The sequence below is a fragment of the Mustela lutreola genome, chromosome 4 (genome assembly GCF_030435805.1).
Source record: "Mustela lutreola isolate mMusLut2 chromosome 4, mMusLut2.pri, whole genome shotgun sequence".
NCBI lineage: Eukaryota > Metazoa > Chordata > Mammalia > Carnivora > Mustelidae > Mustela > Mustela lutreola.
This window is the reverse complement of record NC_081293.1, coordinates 179930257-179949127: the sequence shown is the minus strand read 5'-3', so window position 1 is coordinate 179949127 and position 18871 is coordinate 179930257. Positions and strand designations below refer to the sequence as shown.

At 42.6% G+C, this 18871-nt stretch overlaps 2 protein-coding genes across 10 annotated transcripts in view; both read right to left on the bottom strand.

Moving 5' to 3' along the window:
- STRIP2 (striatin interacting protein 2) overlaps positions 1-4790 on the bottom strand; it is a 52191-nt gene extending 47401 nt beyond the window's left edge. Inside the window, exon 1 of one of the 2 annotated variants that reach the window (XM_059171833.1) lies at positions 4602-4790. In XM_059171833.1, coding sequence (XP_059027816.1) covers positions 4602-4730 — 129 coding nt within the window. In that variant the 5' untranslated portion in view covers positions 4731-4790. The remainder of the gene's footprint in view (positions 1-4601) is intronic. The other variant, XM_059171834.1, reaches the window with a different exon arrangement.
- A 4484-nt stretch (positions 4791-9274) lies between these two features.
- The window catches only part of AHCYL2 (adenosylhomocysteinase like 2), a 165089-nt gene continuing 155492 nt past the window's right edge, over positions 9275-18871 (bottom strand). For all 8 annotated transcript variants that reach the window (XM_059171824.1, XM_059171825.1, XM_059171827.1 and 5 more), the window contains 5 exons: positions 16068-16166; positions 14308-14376; positions 14127-14205; positions 12735-12855; positions 9275-12333 (listed from right to left, as the gene is read on the bottom strand). In XM_059171824.1, coding sequence (XP_059027807.1) covers positions 12327-12333; positions 12735-12855; positions 14127-14205; positions 14308-14376; positions 16068-16166 — 375 coding nt within the window. In that variant the 3' untranslated portion in view covers positions 9275-12326. The remainder of the gene's footprint in view (positions 12334-12734; positions 12856-14126; positions 14206-14307; positions 14377-16067; positions 16167-18871) is intronic.

Sequence of the window (18871 nt, the reverse complement as noted above, 5' to 3'; positions counted from 1 at the left end):
GTTGTTTTTAATTTTTTGTATTATATGCATGAAGCTGTAATACACTTATAATTTTTTCATATTTAGGAACTTTCCCAAGGATAGATTCTTTTTTTTCAACTGAGGATAGATTCTTGCAAAGGAAATGAATGCATCAAACCTTATGAATACTTGTCTGGTTCTTTGTATATGACAAGTTTTTTTCCAAAACCATTTTATCAATTTACACTGCCATAAATGCAAATCATATTTAAATCCACTATAGCAAAGATTTCCAAATACTTCTGGGTTACAGAGACACCCCCCGCCCCCAGCCAAAAAAAAGGTGGAGAGTGGGAATTACATTAGGTAGTTTTGATAAGTAGAGACTTAAAAACCTTTTTAAAATACATATTTCAAAAAAGGATAGTTTAATACTCCCCAAATAAGGACACAATATTAGAATAAAAGAGTCATTAACAGTATGCTTTTTTAAAGTTTGACTGTAAATAAGAATAAATAAACTTTACATCAATGTTCTAACACACATACACACACACACACACACACTGGAACAGAAGTTAAACAAAATAGTATCACTATCACTACATGTGAATGGAGATATTTTCTATTATTCTATTTCTTTAAAAAAATGTTGGTGTCAACTCATAGATTACCCCTACAGTTTGAAAAACACCATTTTAAATTGCATACATCCTGCAGCAGGGCCAAGAGCCAGCATCCCAGTGACAAGATGTCACATGTTCCCTGCTATGATGTGACCAGAAGGATAGACACCTTTGTGATCTTCTACCTGAAAGCCCAGAATCTCACCTTACATCAGACAGACCGTGAATGAGGCTCCTGAGAAATTCACACAGCCCACAGCAGGCTCAAAATAACTGAGGCCTGAGAAGTACCCCCAAGGGACACAACCTTACATCAGTCAAAGGACCAATTTTGCTCCCATGGTTTGGACAAAGGTACTGTGGAAACCTGAGTGACTGGCATCAGGGGAAACTGAGCAAGGGGTAGAAGAGCCCTCTGTACCATTTCTGCAACATCTTTGTAAACCTAAAATCACTCCTAAGTAAAAAGTTTAGTAAAAAAAAATATTGCATAATCCTTTATTTATTTATTAAGTAACTAAGTTACTAAAGTAACTTTATTAAGTATTAAGTGAACTAATGACCCAGAGATCAAGTGTTGCATGCTCTACCAACTGAGCCAGCCAGGCACCCCAAACTGCATATATCCTTTAAATTTATTATACTGAACTACATTTTATGAAAAACTCACTTCCATGCCCTGAATTTTCCTCATTTTGCCACAAACTAGTAAAACTTTGTCAAGGACTCTGAGAACAAATTAAACAGAGGGATCTGGCTAACAAGGCCCGAGGTGAATCATTTTGTTAAGAATCTTCATATTAAGGGGTGTTTGGGAGGCTCAGGTGGTTAAACCACCAACTCATGATTTCGGCGCAGGTCATGATCTCAGGGTCCTGGGATCCAGTCCCATGTGGAGCCCTGCGTCAGGCTCTGCACTCAGTGGGAAGTCGGCTTGTGGATTTTCTCTCTCCTTCCCTCTCTGCCCATCTCCCTCTGCCTCTGCCACTCTCTGCGTCTCCCTCTCTCAAAAATAAATAGATAAATCTTTTTTAAAAATTCTTATTAAGCAAATAATTATTCTCTAGCTTCCTGTTTTCCTAGGGATGTTCATACACTAAGCCATTTGGAGAGGGTAGGTGAGCTAGTGGCCCCTACAAACACAGTGATGGATGAGGGGGCTCTCTTCAATTGTGCTAACAGTAATTCTCTTCCAGTAATCCTTTAGAAGCACTAAAGAAGGGAGAAAAGACAAAAACAAAACCATCTCCTCTGAGGACTGTCTTCCACAGGAAAGCAAAAGGAGGGAAGGAAGGAAAGGCAGATAGTCATCTAAGTCTGGCACCTGAGTGTTATGGTGATAGGGAATGTACTGATAGGTAAAAAGCAGCTTTCCTGCTGCAGAGGAAGGTGGAGGAAAGCTAATCTTTTCAGCCAGCCTTTTGGCAGGCAACAAGCCCAGATGGAGAGGATCACTGCAGTTGTCCATTTCCAAGCATAAAAAGTGCAGCTGCAGACAACCAGGAGGTAAAACTGTGGGGCAGGTGGGAAGCTCTGAGTCTCTGGATACTGAACTCACTGGTAAAAGGAAAGTACTATCAGAGCCCTTTTCCTGAAGGAAGACTTGATAGGCAGGGAAAAGGCCTCCTACTTCAGTTTTGTTTTTGTTTTTGTTTTGCGATTTTATTTATTCTTTTGAGAGAGAAAGAGAGAGAGAGAGAAAGACAGCACAAGCAAGGGGAGAGGCTAAGAGAGAGGGAGAAGCAGGTTCCCTGCTGAGCTGGGAGACAGCATGGGGCTGGATCCCAGGACCTGAGATCACAATCTGAGCGGAAGGCAGCCTCTCAACCATCTGAGCCACCCAGGCACTCCTCCTATTTCAGTTTTAATTCCCCCAAAGAACATATCATTCTGAAACCAATTACTTACTTGCATATTGTCTTGTCTCTCCACTCTGACTAGAATCTTTGCTCCACAGAGCAAAGACCTTGTCTTGTTCACCACTGTATTCCTAACACCTAAACACCTAAAAGTGCTTGGCATGTAGGAAGGGCTCAGTAAATTTTTTTTTTAAAAGATTTTATTTATTTATTTGATAGAGAGAAGAGGATCACAAGGAGGCAGAAAGGCAGGCAGAGAGAGAGGAAGAAGCGGGCTCCCTGGTAAGCAGAGCCCTGATGCAGGGCTCAATCCCAGGACCCTGAGACCATGACCTGAGCCAAAGGCAGAGGCTTAATTAACCCACTGAGCCACCCAGGCACCTCAGTGATTTTTGAATCAATGAATGACCCACCCTCTCCCCCAAAATACATTTAAGAAAGAACAATATCTCTATGGGGTAATGAGGTACAGTGTGCCTTAAAAGGCCAGATTCAGAGGTGCTCAGGTTGAGCATCCAATTCTTGGGTTCCTCTCCAGGGATCATCTCATGTGTTATGGGATAGATCCCTGCATGGGGCTCCATGCTCAGCAGGGAGTCTGCTTGAGGATTCTCTCTCTCTGAAATAAATAAATGAATCTTTAATAAATACATAAAATACAATTTTTAAAAAGGCCAGGTTCACAGTGATGCAGGGAGGGAGATGATGTGGATAGAACCCTGAACTAGCTAGCAAGACAGTAAGGCTGAGCTCTGCCTCTGAAAGGTGGTGTGACTTAGGGTCAGTCTTTTCATCTCCTCCACTTCTCTTTTTTAGAAAATGGAATGGATTCCTACTTGACTGTATCAAAATGGGAAACATATATGAAATCCCTTTGGAAACTGTAATATACTATTCAAATGGTAAACCACTGCTGGGACAAGCAAGACCTGGCTTCTAGTGCCAGCTCTGGACCTATGAGCTACTATGTACTGACCAATTACGGGTCTTGTGCCTGAACTGAATTAAACATCTGACATTCAGTTATCTCATTTGGCTTTATCACAACCTTCTGAGGTAGATAGTATTAACCTCATTTTACAGATGAAGAAAATGGAGCTCAGAGAGGTTTGGCAATTTGCCAAAAGCCACACAGAATAAATGATAGGGCTAGGATTCAAAACTGGGTCTGATTGATCCCAAAGCCTGGTGCTCCTGGCCACTATGCCAGATGTATGTTCCTGGGCGAGTTACTTTTGTCTCTTACTTCTGTAAAACAAGGGGCTAAACCAGATGATCTCTACAGACCCTTCCACATCTGACATTTTGTGGTCTATTCTTTGTGTGTGAGTGTGTGTGTGTGTGTGTGTGTGTGTGTGATCTATTATTCTCCTGGTCCCCACTCATATCCAAACTGGCTAGATGAAGGGGGCAGGGGACTAATAATTCATTTCTTTCATCTTCCTAGTTAGCATTTTTTTTTCTTCCAGAAGAAGTGACCCAAACATTCATATTCCTATCTGTGGGTTTGTATCCTGGACAGTTCCATCCAGTCCCTCTTGTACAGCCCCTGCCTGAATCCTGTCTCGTTAACTCTTCCTTGTAGGGGTCCTGATGTCCGTGGAAGGCACTCCCTAAAGAGCCTGCCAACACTCGTGGGACGGCAGAGCGCAGAAGTCACTGGGCACATCTGGATCGGCTCGCTAGCCCGGGACTGGAGGGGTGTGTGGGGCGACTCGCCCACACGCCCGCCCTCTCCTCTGCGGCGCAGCTCTGCGCCCCCATCCCTCGGGGGCCCCCATCTCTTCGCTCCCGTTTCCTCTGTAAATCTAAAACACGAATCCCCACTTCAAGGGGCTGCAGAGATTAAGAGAGATACGTATTTGAGAAGTACTAGTATGCTCGCTATCGCGCTCCATCTTCGCGCCCCCGGGGGAGAGTCCAGAGGACTAAGAAGCCCCCGACCCGGCAGGAGACCGGCAGAGAGAGAGAGATCAGGGGCTGCAGAGCCCGAAGTCCAGGCTGCGGAGGACCCCGCAGGTGCCCAGCCCGAGGGGTCGCCCCTAGAGCACTGGGGGCTCCGGAAGGGGAGGGGGACCCGGCCGAATCACCTCAGCCACCGCTTCCCGCCCGCGGGCGTCTCCCGGCCCCAGCTGAAGCTCTACGGGTTCCTCACCTCCGACTCCCGCCGCTGGCTTCTGAACGCTTCCCGGCCCTTGGGTGCCGCTTGCTTCCCTTTGCCGCCGCCGTTGCCGTTGCTATTGGCAGACGAGCTCCCGGCCCCGGGCGCCACGGGGTCCTCCATGCGGCCCTTGTCAGCGTCTCCTCTCAGCCTCTCCGCGCTCTCTGCCCGGGGCGACCCCGCCGCCGCGCGCCGGGAACCAGGCCCCGCCCCCTCCACAGCTATTGGCCGCGGTCGCGCCCCGCAGCCCCGCCCCGCAGCGCAATTGGTTGTTCGACGGCTCCAAGCGGGACTTGGAAGAGGTGGGGGGGCTCATTCACGGGATTTCGCCCCCCTCCTTTTTTTTTTTTTAAGTGCTGCGAAGTTGCTGGTAGCTTTAGGCTCAGGGGTAGGGTCCCCGCTCCACCTCCCGAATTCTGGGCCTTGAGTTCTGTCAGGTTATCTTTTTGCTTTTCATTCAGCACTCATCGCCTCCCAAATAGCGACCTTTTTGGGGAGATCTAGTCTCCGCCTCCTGCTCCACTGCAGTCTCCTTTTCCCTATTACCACGGACCTCTCTCCCGGCTCCCGCATTACGCCCCAAGTCCGGTGTCAGCTGCAGGGGAGGCATGGCACTGCTCGGTGGCCAGGGACACCGCAGGAAACCAGGGACCCGCTCTCTCTCTCAGATTTCTCGAGAATTAGCCCGCCCAGAGCGAGGGCTTGGCTGGGAGATGGTGGGTTGAGGGGTGGGGTGAGGCTTCACTGAAATTGCTGGACCCCTTCAGAGCTGCTCCTGGTCATCTGTCTTCCTCTTCTGAAGTGGGGCACCTTCCTCAGGTGTTAGCTGCGGAGAAATGTTGAATGGAAAGCAAGCTCCCACCTGCTCCCCAGTCCTTTCCTTCGTTTCTCTAAGATCCTTCCTAAGGGCTCCATACAAAGGAGGCTGTGTCGTCTGCCGCTCTGAATTTATATAAAAAACGGTTTATTGTAAATATTTAGGCTGTCTGTGTTGGTAATTAAAAGTCCCCAACAAGCAGCCTAAGGGGAATGGGTGGAACAATATGGGTGGGATTGGGGGAATTGTTGAGCTGCCACTTTGTTCCAGGCATGGCACTAGACACTTTCCAGATATCATATGGTACTTCATTCTGACAGGCTGTTTTCACTAATCCTGTATTACTATTGAGAAAACCAGGACTCAGAGATTACTCCTTGCAGTTCCCAAGGTATCATATTCTATCTTGTCTCAGTGTCTTTGCAGTTCTTTCTCTCTGGAAAAAACTTTCTGCTCTTCTTGGCTAACTTCTGTTGTTCCATGAGGATTCTATTTGTTATTACCTCTGCTTCCGGAAAGCCTTTCTTTGACCCTTTCAACCCATTCAGGCTGTATTGTGTCACATTAAGTCTGCTTGGATTTAAAATTCTTATATTTTCTACTATATCCTCAAAATAAGAGGCTCAAAGGAATTTCCACCTTCCTATATCTTAGGGGCAACTCTCTTAATAATTCTTTTTTTTTTTAATTTTATTTTTAAGTAATCTCTACACCTAACGTGGAGCTCAAACTTACAATCCTGAGACCAAGAGTTGTATGCACCACCAACTGAGCCAGCCAGGCACCCCAAATCTTCTTCTTCCCCCCCCCCCATACTTTCTTCTCCTAGTTGGTGGGTGACAGACCACGGCAGAGTTAAAAGAGAGAACTTTTTGGAGCTTTCTCAGTTCCTTTCTTTTCTATCCCCAACATTTCCTTACTGTGTCCACCCAATCATCTTCCCTTTCCTCCCCCATCCCCCCCAACCTGAATATAAGTTCCTTCAAAGTAAGGCCAAGTTCTGTTCATTTTGTATACCTCATATAGGTATGTTTAACACAGGGTTTCTGTAATACTGACTCAAAAATTATTTGTTGTAGGGAGCTGTCCCATGCATTGTAGGATGTTTAGCAGAATCCCTGGCCTCTCCATACTAGTTGTCAGTATTAGTACCCTCCCCCAAGTTGTGACAAGCAAAAGTTGTCTCCAGATACTGCAGATGTTCTCTGAGGAACAAAATCTTCTGCAGCTGAGATCTACTGGTTGAACATAATTGAACTGATATGAATTTCCAAGGAATTCCATGGCTCAAGACCTTAACTATTTGATTTTGGAATTTTTTTCAGGGTATAATTTGTTAAACTCTAAGATTCACACTCTGCTTTAAAATTCACAACCCACGCCTAGCTCATCACTGCTGCAATGTGGTAAACCTGCCACAGCACAGCCCATTGGCGTTTCTTAATAAAAGAATTAATTATTCTGTCTTCCTCTTCCCAATTGCTGTTCTCCTAAGCAGTTAAGAGTTCTAGGATTGACAGGCCCAGAACTTCATAGTTCTTTTGTAGGCCTAGTCAATCAGCAGAATTCTCAAACAGGGGTGGCAGATAGGATCGGCCAGTTTTGAGGTTTTGTTCCTTTTCCAGTCTAACTCTTGGGCAAAGGAGCAAAGCCTCAAACTGGCTTCAATAAGGAGTAGGACTGAGGACATCTTTCAAGTCCCCTCTGGCCTCGATGCAAAGCCAATTGCTGAGCCTGGAGCTCCATCTGGCTTCATTTTCAGAGTAGGGGTTTGAAAAACTGGTGTTAGGGAGATTGCAAAGAATCAACACAAGAGACTTGGGTCTGTTATCTTTCCCACACCTCAGTGGAATGGGAAACAGTAGAGATCAGACATTTGTCTGTTCCTTATAGGCCCAGACTTTCAGAGGTTGTCATAAGGACTAAGATATCTGGAAAACAATTCCTGGAAGAAGTAACAAGAAACCACGGATTAACTGAGAACTTTGAAACTATAGGCCATGGACTTAGTACACACTGAACTTCTTTAAGCTTATTTGTCAACAAAGATGTGGTAGTTATCAGTAACCAATGACCACAGAGGCATCCACATATATAGCTGAAAGCTAATGAGGGGCTAGTCTACAAGTTTTTCCACGTTGCAGAGATGGCTCCAATACTGTTATTTTTTTAAATCAACTCTACCACTTTTCCTTGTCCCCAAACTCAGGCATTTGGGGGCTGCTGGCAGAGGGTTGGAGGTATAAATATTTATAGTTACAAAGACTGAACATATCCTCTTCCCCATATAAGTGCTTGACTTTAATCCATGGAGGTCAGATACTAGATTAAATAGATAGCACCTGTTACAGAGGGAGCTTAAAAATAAGATGCAGAAAGTCTTACAATACTCAAGTTTGGATGACATTGGGCAGCCAGGATGATGTAGTAGAAAAAGGACAGAGTATCTTCCTCTCCTATCAATGGCACAGGCAACAGAGGCTGTGGGACCCTAGACTGAGATGAGGAATTGATGTAGCATCAATGTGTGCCAGCTTTTTAAGCAGCATTTAAAAAATTAAATCAGGTGTTTAAATCCTTGCCCTAGGAGACAAAGATTAACCATTTCATAGGCAGGAAAACTAAGGCTCCGATTGGTTCTATTATATACATAAATTATACAACTTATAAATGGAAATGCTAGATTAGACTCAAAGTCTAATCTCTTTCCATACAAACCACAAGCTAGAGAAGTTTCACAGCAGTGGGTAGTCAGGGCTTATCCTGAGTTTGAAACTAAGACCCAGGCATCAAAGTCCCATCTTTTACAGAAGAGGACTCAAGCCCTGCTCTAAGGGGGTGAACCTGCCAGCTGGCTCACAGGCTTCATTGCTAGCCGCTGCTTTCTCTTTCTCCTCAACTGGCATGGCACCAGCTTTGAGCCATTACCAACTGCCCAGACTATTTTAGCTCTTAGTTTAGATAAACACAAGTCAAAAGTAGCAGAAGATTCTGAGAGGGAAGAAAACATCTTGCCTACAGGAAGAACTAGGTTAGATTGTCAACTAAGAAAATGGCCACTCTACTGGCAGTTTAGAAAGACACAGTTGGATTTAATCTTCCAGTTACTGATTTATTCAGGCAAAAGCTGACTTGGAGACAAATTTCTGCCAGATTATGTCTTCCCTTTGGTTGGATGTAGTCAGGTTCTGGGTGTCAGGGCCTTTTAATCCCAAACCATGGATGCTGGCTGGCTTCCTGTGCTCTCCAGTTAAGGGCAGCACACAGAGAATTTGGGGGGACCTAGAACCAGATATTTCTCTGCCTTAGGCCTACACTTCTCAACTCCCCAGGGTGATGGTTATTTTCTTTCTTTTTTTTAAAAGATTTTATTTATTTATTTGAGAGAGTGTGTGTGCATGTGGTAGGGTGTGGACAGAGAGAGAGAAAGAGAGCATGAATAGGGGGTCAGAAAGGGGCAGAGGGAGAGAGAGAAGCAGGCTTCCCACTGAGCAGGGAGCCCCATCTGGGGCTAGAGCCCAGGACCTTGGGATCATGACCTAAGCCAAAGGCAGACGCTTAATGACTGAGCCACCTAGGTGCCCCAGAAAGCAGGTTCCTTACACACATAACCAGGGGGCAGGTTGGGGGGGTAGATATTAGTGGAAAAGCCCGCCATGGAATAAGGGACCCAAGGCTAAGGCCATTTAAACATTTAAATGTTTAAACATTTAAACATTATTGGTAGCCTATTGGTAAGATGCTTTTTTACATCCTTATCCTGCAGCAGGCTCTCCAGCCCATTGCCTAGAAACATCTCTCACTCTGAATTTATAGTTCGCAGAAACAAGGAATACTCTCAAGACAAGAATCCATTTTAAGAATATTTTATTTATCTTTTGAGATTACATAGTCATTATTGCTGATCTAATACAATCACTTAGACATAAAGATTTCCAAGAGCCTCTCAGAAATGGCGATTCTTAGAGGTTTTATTTCCTTTCAGTAAGATGACAATGAGAACTAGATGATTATATATATAATATATATATATTATATATATATAGTTTAGTTTATCGTCTACGTATAATTTGCTGGTGTTGCCTATTTTCTTTCCATAATTTTCCATTATTAAAAAAGCGTAATGCAACAATGCATTTTGATTTCTTTTTTTTAAAACCATGACAAAGTTAATTTTGAGAAAACCACAGGAGCAGCAGTTTCATATCTGTTCAGAGAAAAGCCAAGCAGCAAAAAAGCTCTGCAGGAGTATGTGGCCATGGGGAGCCGTGCTCATACAGGAGGGTAGGATGAGGAGGTAGGAGGGCAGACAGAGAAGGTAGACCAGATACCTTTTTTCTTTTTTAATGAGAAACAAAACAAAACAAAACCCTGATTTTCCATTAAGAAGGCAAAAAAGACCTTGAAAACTAGTACTAGTTCATCGTAGAAAAAATGGTAAGTATCCTCACTTGCCAGGACCATAAACAAACAGATAATTAGTCTCACCTAAGATGCATCTCAGGTGAGAGTTTGAGGGAAGAAGATAGATTTGTTCTGGTTTCAACGGTAGAGGGAATGACCAAATTCCAACATTAAAATAGAACCCAAATACTCAAGAGGCCTGGGCCTCCCACTTCTTAATGGTTGCTAACATAGGGTCCCCAGAGAGAAAGGAAAAGAGGTCATCTGAAACTCAGAGGCAAATATATCAATATCTCATCATGGGCAACAACACTGGCAACTTAGGTGTCTCCTTTTTTATTTGCCATGGGTCTCTTTACTATAGCAAGGCAGGTATGCTTGGTCATGATCAGTATGTAGTAATACTGCTCCAGAGAGCCAGGCTTTACTGAGAAACAGAAGGTTATGATTTTTTGGTTTAAGAACATAATAGGCTAGAGTCCAGATATCTGCCTAATGGAATCTGCCCTTGATGTAAGATGAGTTATGAAGATCTGTATCCAATTAATTAATATGAAAGAGATCCAATTAATTAATACAAAACTCAGAGCTGGGTAGGCGAAAAAAGAATTAAGTGGCCTTGTGGAATTTTCAGCATTTACAATCTTCCTCATGAAAGAATATAGCCATGTATGTGGCAGGCACCTTTCCACTATGTGCTAAGACATACAGCCTCTAAGGGACCAGGCATTATGGGCTGAGGCTATATACTACTTAATGAGGCAAATAGCCATTTACCCAAAGCCCACCTCTCTACCTACAAAAGGAAGGTCACTTCCAGAATAGCTCTGAAAGTATATGTGAAGACCAGGAGAAGCTGAAAAAGGTGGAGGCAGGAGAAGAGAATCAGGGTGGGATGATGCTGGCTGGCCTGGTGTTGTTTCCTTGAGTCACCTTGGTCTTGAGACTATGAGGCAGACCAGGGAAGGAAAAAAAATGGGAAAATAAACAAGCAAGCAAACAGACATGAGAGTGTTAAAGAAGGTGGTCAGGTGGGAAAGGGACTCACTTCATTCAAGACTTCTAGGGGCACCCCAAACTTACTGTTAGAAACAGTCTCAGTCTGGTGCCAATGAAACTCTTAAGACCAACAGGTCAGTCTCCAAAAGGTATCCAACTCTCATGTGAGACATAAAATTTCACGCTGCTCACATTACTAGTTTTTCATAATGTTGGAGTTACTCAAGAAACCACCTCTGAACTATAGAATCCTAAGATGGAAGAGGCAGGAACATAAAAAATATACCCCAGTAGAGAAGAAAAACCACAAACTAAATCATAGAGATACCAGATCTCAGTTTCATCAATGGCAACGGCCAAAGAAATGAATGTCTGAGGAGGTTCAAACTAGTCAAACTAGCTTTAATCATCTGGACACAGTTTGTAGTGTCATCTCTGTATAGCTTAGCCAGGTAAGCTGCAAAGCCCTTCCCAGGAGACAAATACATTCTACTTCTTTAGAGTGTCAGGCTGCAGGCCTGAATGGTTGGTTCCACTTCCAAAGCCCTACACCTCCCACCCCCAAATCCATTGGAAAGTACATCTTTCCCTGTTCCATTTCAAAAGCAGTTTTAGACAATAAGAGAAAATTTCAGGAAGCAGAGTTTCACAACAAGCTCTCCTTTTCTGAGACAGTGTCAGTCTAGAGGGAACCTCCCGGGAAACTGTTCAGTTAAAGAACAAGTAAAACTATGGATCCCAGTGGGGCTGGCCCTCACTTCCTGGGCAAAGGTTACTTGGGTTACAAAGATGGCAAAAACAATGTCTGACAAACACCAGAGCTGCTGAGGAAATAATGGAGGCACATTCCTCTTGGAACCAGAAAGTGTTAAAACACACATGAATATTCAAGGAAGAAAGGGGTCTTCAGGAAGGAGACTCCCAGTAAGCACAGGCATAGCTAAGTTCTTGGTGTAGCTTGCCAAAGCCATAACATTCCTTCCTTCCTAGTCATTTTATAAAGAAGGCAGTGATAGTGATGGTCAAGGCTGGGAACCCAGGCCATGTTAATTCAGTGGCTTCCAAAAGGCCTCACCTGGGGAAGGGCCAAAGCTGAGAAAGGCAGCTGCTGAAATTTATTCCGGAAAACCCCAGGGAACAAGGAGTCTGGAATCCCTGGACTAACTCCTGAACTTGGACAAGAGACAAATGGCCATTGTTGAGGATTCCAAGTTAATGGGGAATGATGCAGAAGATGCACTGGGAAGGTTACCCCATAGCTTTCCTTCCTCAGCCTGTCCTTTGTGGCTTTCACAGCCCTCGGGGCAGTAACCACACTCTGGGCCAAGGCAAGAGGCACAGGATTCTAGATTTTAATAAATAAATAACCTAACATATAGGGTGAGCACGGCGGGCAGCTGATTGGAGAAGCAATTTGCTGGGTTCTTTCCTATATAGGAGTGGAGAAAAGACTTGGAGTTCTATTCCTTAAAATTTCTTCTGGCTTGAATTACAGGAACTTAATACCTAGAGGGAGAAAGAAAGATGAGACTGTGATGTTATCAGTTTGGGAGAATGCTGGGACATGAAGAGCCCACCTAAAGGGATAGAGCAGCAAGGAGGCAGGGACTTTTCTGGGGTGTATGTTGAGGGCAGATACTTGGTGATGCCCAGTATTTCTCCATAAAGAGGTAAAAATCGTATCAAGAAGATGAAATGGAGAAAGGCAAATTCAGAAAAGGGAACACTATTTAATGTCTGAAGAAGGCCTCAAAGAGTCCCTTGGGGGTGGCAATGAAGGGAAGTAGGTTTCTTTTTCTAAGTTCACGTAAATGTGAAAGATGCAAAGACCAATTAGGACCAATTCCAGTGCAGAAAGCTCTTTTCTACCCGGGCTTCCCTGTCTTCTGGGGGGGGACCCAAGGCACCTGTAATAATTAGGCTTGAAGGGCCCATTCTTGTTGAGTCCCAGATACTTGGCCTGTTCATCCGTCAGCTCTGTCAGGTGGGCATCAAAGGTGGGCAGGTGTAGGCTCGCCACATACTCATCTGGAAGAGACCACAGAAGCCCTAGTATAAACATTCATACCTCTTGTCTTGCTGTTCTCTCCAGGCTAGGCCTTAAGAAGTTGGAAGACACCTTCTAATTCCCAGAACTGAAAGAAAAATGCTCAACTGGTTCATGGGCCCAGAATTCTATGGAGTAGCTGCTTCGGTTTCCAGCCAAGTGTTTTTTAAAGTCCAAACATTTCTTTCTTGCTAGCTGTCTCATCCTTGAAGCTTCCCTTCTCCCCAGAAGGGTAAGGGAAATGTGAAAGAAGCAATAGTCCTTAGCATCTAAAAGAAAGGATAGGATAGCAGGGGACTAAAAAATGGGAAACTCAAACTTTACTTCTACCTTAAACTCTGAACTTCGGGTTACTCAGAAAAACGAACACCTGAGGATGTTGGAAAGGAATGTCTAATAATGATATTACATTGTTTGCTTTGCTTTTGTATCCTTAGTTCTTATGGGTTTCTATTTACATTCTATTACTTGAATACATATTATTCAGAATTTTATGTAATTTTCCAAGTACTTGTTTGGTCTTCCTAACTTCATTATACATTCAGTCAAAACATTGTCCTTTTTTTTTTTATATCTTCCCAAAGGATATATTAAAGGGAAAATATGTCAACTTCTAACAGTTGCATCTTGGGCTAAAGCAAAGCAAACTAGAAGCTGATTTATTCCCTGATTTTTGCCTCAGGAGTTTATAAACACACTGTAGCAGTTCAGGTGCTTGAGGCAGGTTCTTTAAAAATTCAAGACAGTTTAACATTTCTCTTATATGAAACACCCACATAACTAGTCTTAACAGAAGCTATTCAGTCCTTCCTTTGGCCTGGGACAATGAGGTCTGTGTGAGAAGATGTAGTATGAGAAGTCTTCTTGGTCTGAGGAGAATTTGAAAGGGGCTATGTAGCCTAGAAATGGAGTAAGTCAGATGTCACAAGGTAGAAGATGAGTCCTTTTTGTTAGGGGAAGATTTTATTTCTCCTTTGAGACTCGCATATAAGATACTTAAGACAGAAAATCCTTAAAATTCATAGACAGGTACACCAAATCATAGCAAAATGTAATGACTTCAATAGGGCAACTCACATGGAAAATGTGATAACTCAGTTAGGAAGATAACCTAGGAATCCTAGCTCCTACTCTGCAAGATACAGACATCATTTCTCCCCCCTATCTATAAGAAATTTAATGCCATGAAGTTCATTAGGCTCTGACTCTGAACTACTTCGGTAAGGATAGGGATGGAAGAGCACATGCTTACCCATTTTCTTGGGCAACAGGTAGACATCCTGCTTATAACGACCCTCAGGAGCATTGTAAAGCTCTATCAAGGCAAGAGCCTAGAAAAGCAGAGAGATGGATGCTGACGTGCCATTTCAAGTGAAATGCTGATGATCTAATGGCCCTCTCCAGCCCACTGCTTTCCCGTCTGGTGGCCCTACCTGAGTAGTAGCGGTGATTGAGAGCACAAATGTAGGCACTGTGGAGCAGCTTAGGTTCAGCAGACGGCCCTAGAGAGCAAGGGTTAAGACACAGATGGGTTAGGACAAAGTCTCTAGCCTTTCAGGAGTGAGGAACGAGCATAACTGCCATTTTCCAAATACCTCCCAACTACCATTGCTGGATAAAAAGCAGGTATTCAATAAATAGAAATGAACTGACTGACATTTAAGTGAAATTTTAAAATTCTGGAAAATATGATAGAAGGTAACAGATAAAAGATCTCTGGGATTATGTCAAAAAGGATAGAGATAGTCACATGATACTGAGGCTTATGCCAAGGAAGGGTATATTTCTCTTGAATTTTCTACTTTCTGCAACAGAATATCCTCCTTCTGAAATACTGGCATTCCTTTTAAAGATTGCTGTAAACAAGGATGTGGTTAAATCCAAGGGCAACCTCTCTCCACGTTGTGAGAGGAGATACTTTTGGATTTAGGAAGCTGTGATGATTTCTGTGCTTCTTCCTTAGTTTGGTTCTCCTGAATTCAAGGGTAGTCTCGTATTTCTACTGGGTGACTCAGAGGATACAAGAGGTAGAGACTACTGGAAAATGCTATCCTATCCTATTTTGTTTCCCAGGAAGACTGACCACATTTTTTGTTCAAACATAGTAGCCAAAACCAAATGTGGTGCTTGCTTTTGTCACCAAAATTACTAGATGGGACCTCCCAGGGCAACTGGAAATAAGTCACCAGATAGCTGGCTGATATCAAAGCAATTAATGAATATTTAACAACCTGTCCATCCCTTCCCTGGTACACACTCCTTTCTTGTGAAGAAATAATCCAGTCCCTTTACAGATGCCCTAAAGTATTTGAGAAGGTGGGATAAGGTGAAAAAGGTAAAGAGAACAGGAAGGATATTCAAACATAAATTTAAGGGTCCCTAGATGAAGACAGTATTATCTTCTGTATTTTCATATTCAGTTTCTTTAATTTAAAAAAAGGAAAGAAAACTGGTAGAATATAAAAACTCAAGAAAAGTATTATTATCCTCCTTGTTATTTTGGTATCTTTCTCTGAAGAAGAGAAACTGTCAAGGTCAGAAAAGGAGGGCACATCAATATTGCCATCAGGAATCTAAGACTAGGGAGAGAAGTTTTCAAGAGAGGAAAAGTGGCCAAATATTGACATGGAAGGCTAAGTGGAATGAAAGTGAAGAATAAGTCTGAGCCAGAAGAGGCCCAGACAGGGAAGTATTAATCACAAAACCAATATATAGCTGAGTGCCTACTACACACCTGGCTCAATTCAGAGGAACGGTCACTCAAAAACATGGAATCTATGACCAAAGACATGACCTTCCCAGAGCTTGCCTAAAGTGGTTTAGTAACCATCAGGAATATCTGCTTTGTGCTTACTGATTAAGCCATCCCACAAATGACATTATCTCTGTAAGCATCACTCAAAGTGGCATTGGTTCTATCTGTTAATTCTTCCACAGTAATAGTCATTATCTGACTCAATCTGCAGAGTGACAGAGAGAGACAGGATAATTGGTGAAAAGTAAGGAACCAAAATAGTTTCTTAATTGCTGAATGAAAAGACATCTCACAATTAGATATAAAATCCAATGGTAAAGTAGTTGAGCTTGTACCAAAGAAGAGTTGAAAATATAAGAGAACATGTGGAGGAGGGAACCTGGGTATTACAGTCTCTCCTGTCAGGGGTGAATTTCTCTTACCAGTCTCAGGTCTTACCTCTGCCAGCAATACTATCCTCTTGCCATCAGGCCATATTACATGGTCAACTTGGGATCTCACTCGCTCCCAGGTCAGTTCTGGGGTCCGCAGACTTGCCTGGAATACATACAGTAAACATACCATCAGCCATGACTTGTCCCACTTCATGGAAGGGAGCCATTTTAAGGGGCAAGTTGAAAGAAGCAACCAACATGCCAGATGGAGAATACCTGTTCCATGTCAGGGAATTTAATCTTAAGGCCCAGCCAGGGAGGGATCACTTAGGATGTCGTTCCAAAACATATAGTGTTGGCCCACTCTCTGCTGAGCACAGTAAAAGGTGCTATGGGAAATATGAAAGAAACCACAGACATGGTTTCTGCCTTCAAAAAGCTCCTACTTTAGCTGGGAACACAAAACAATGCATATGTGAGGGGGAAAAGCCTTCAAAAATACTTATAAAGCAACATGCAAACAAGTGCAAATTAATACAGAACAAACAGAATACGTAAGTGCTGAAGAGAAACAGAAAAAAGGAGGATCAGAGCTAAGTGGGATTTGTTAGATAAGGCTGGTTGTCCTAAATATAGCATACTGGGGCCCAAGGTTCTGCCTTCATGTCCTCGTGTCCCAGGTTCCACCTTCTCAATGACCGTGGTTCACCCTAAAGTTACAGAAGCTTTGTGACCTAAGTGCAAATGTGAGGAGGTAGGCTTTAGAGAAATGCTTAAGGGCAGAGTAAAGCTTCCAACAGCTCACCCTCCTTCCATTTCTGTATATATTCCGAGAACAAGAGAAGAAATGTTAAGTTTATTAACAGCAGCAATCAAGTAACAGTCACAGGGTTTAGACTTAAGATAACAACTTCCTTCTTCCAATAGGCCATGCCTAAAATAGAAAAGGAGTCCATATTCTGAAACCATCCATTGGCTCAGTTGGTTAAAATTGAGAAGTTCTGTCAAACAGGGGTTTTCAGACAAACAGAGAAACACTTTAGTTATATAATGATCATTTGCTGAGTACATCCTATATTCCAGGCAATTTATTTATGGACAGGGACTGTATCAACTTTTCCTTACCAATCTAGTGGGAAAGACAGATACAATTATATTTCAGTATATTTAGGACTACATTAATGATCTAGACCATTTTTAAGACCATTTCTTTATTAGGCAATGAGAAATATAAAATGTCTTGAGATATCAAGTTTCATAATTTAGTACAATCTTTATCTAAAGAGCAATTTTGTAGTAACTAATGAAATTTTGTATGTACCTAATCTCTGACAATTAGCTTCATCTTTAGAGCTCCATCCTATAGAAATACTTGCTCAAGTTCAGAAATATAAGTGCCTAAGAATGTTCAATCCAGTGTTATTTATAATAGCAAAAAATGTAATTTAATAAGGGAATGGCTAAGTAAATTCAGATAACCTCATACAATGGAATATTATGAAATTCTTATATAAAAAAGTAGATCTATGTGTGTTAACATGAAAACCATTCATTATTGTTACATGAAAAAATAAAGATGCAGAACAGTATACTAGTACCCCAATTCTATAAGTGTTTTCCTTCCTTCCTTAAACATATTTATCTTGCTCAAATTTTTATACTAAGCAAATATTAAAGTTAGAATTCAATTTTTTTAAAATAAATACACACTGTAAATAGAGTTTAAAAAGAATCTGAGCGAACAGACCACTTTGGGAAGTTAAGCATATACAAGGTAAATCCCTTAGCCTTTAGAAATAACAACATGGAGGGCAATAACCTAGCAGAGCCAAAAGATAGTGCTTGGTGACACTGGTATTTTTTTTATGGAGATGATGGACTTTAAAGTAATTCAAGTTCTTAGAGTCTCATACTCTTAATCTTCCAGAGGACATGCAATTTTGGTGACTGAGAGTAAAGAGGTGACACCAGGATATGGAGTCTCCCGTTTTAGGAAGTCTTCCCTGGGAGAAAAAGATACTGTGGAATCAAAGAAGGAAGACTTTATGAACATCATAAAACGATCGATGCTTTGTTGGAGCACTGGAATGTTTGTGGTGCCAGCAAAAGACATGAGGTCAATTAAAACAGGGTTTGAAAAGAAACTAAGTTACATTATCTCTAGCACTGTCCAGGCAGCTTCCATAACCTACTAAGTTTACTGAACAGTTACACTCCTTGAGAGAAGGATTTCCTATGACCCGAAGAGTTTTAAAAGAGTTTCTCGGGGTGCCTGGGTGGCTCAGTGGGTTAAAGCCTCTGCCTTTGGCTCAGGTCATGATCCCAAGGTCCTAGGATCGAGGCCTACAGCATCGGGCTCTCTGCTCAGCAGGGAGCCTGCTTCCCTTCTCTCTCTGCCTGCCTCTCTGCCTACCTATGATCTCTGTCTGTCAAATAAATAAATAAAACCATAAAAAAAAAAGTTTATCTTAAAGGGGGTGCCTTAGTGGCTCAGTCAGTTAAGCGCCTGATGCTTGATTTTGGCTCAGGTCATGATCTCAGGGTCATGAGATGGAGCCCCAAATCCAGTTCCACATGGAGTCTGCTTGAGATTCTTTCTCCCTCTGCCCCTCCCACTATACACATATCCTCTCTCTCTCAATAAATAAATAAATCTAAAAATAAATTTCTCTAAAAACATCCCAATATCTTTTCTGTTTATTTATAATCACTAAGCAATCTACCAGGAAAAAGGTTCCTTATGGAGACTATGTTCCCAAACAAGGTATACGTCTCACAGTAAATTATTAGCTTGCACAAATTGGTAGTATATGATTGTGGACAGTGCATATCAGTTTTTTTTCAGGGAGAACAACTGTGGTTCTAGCC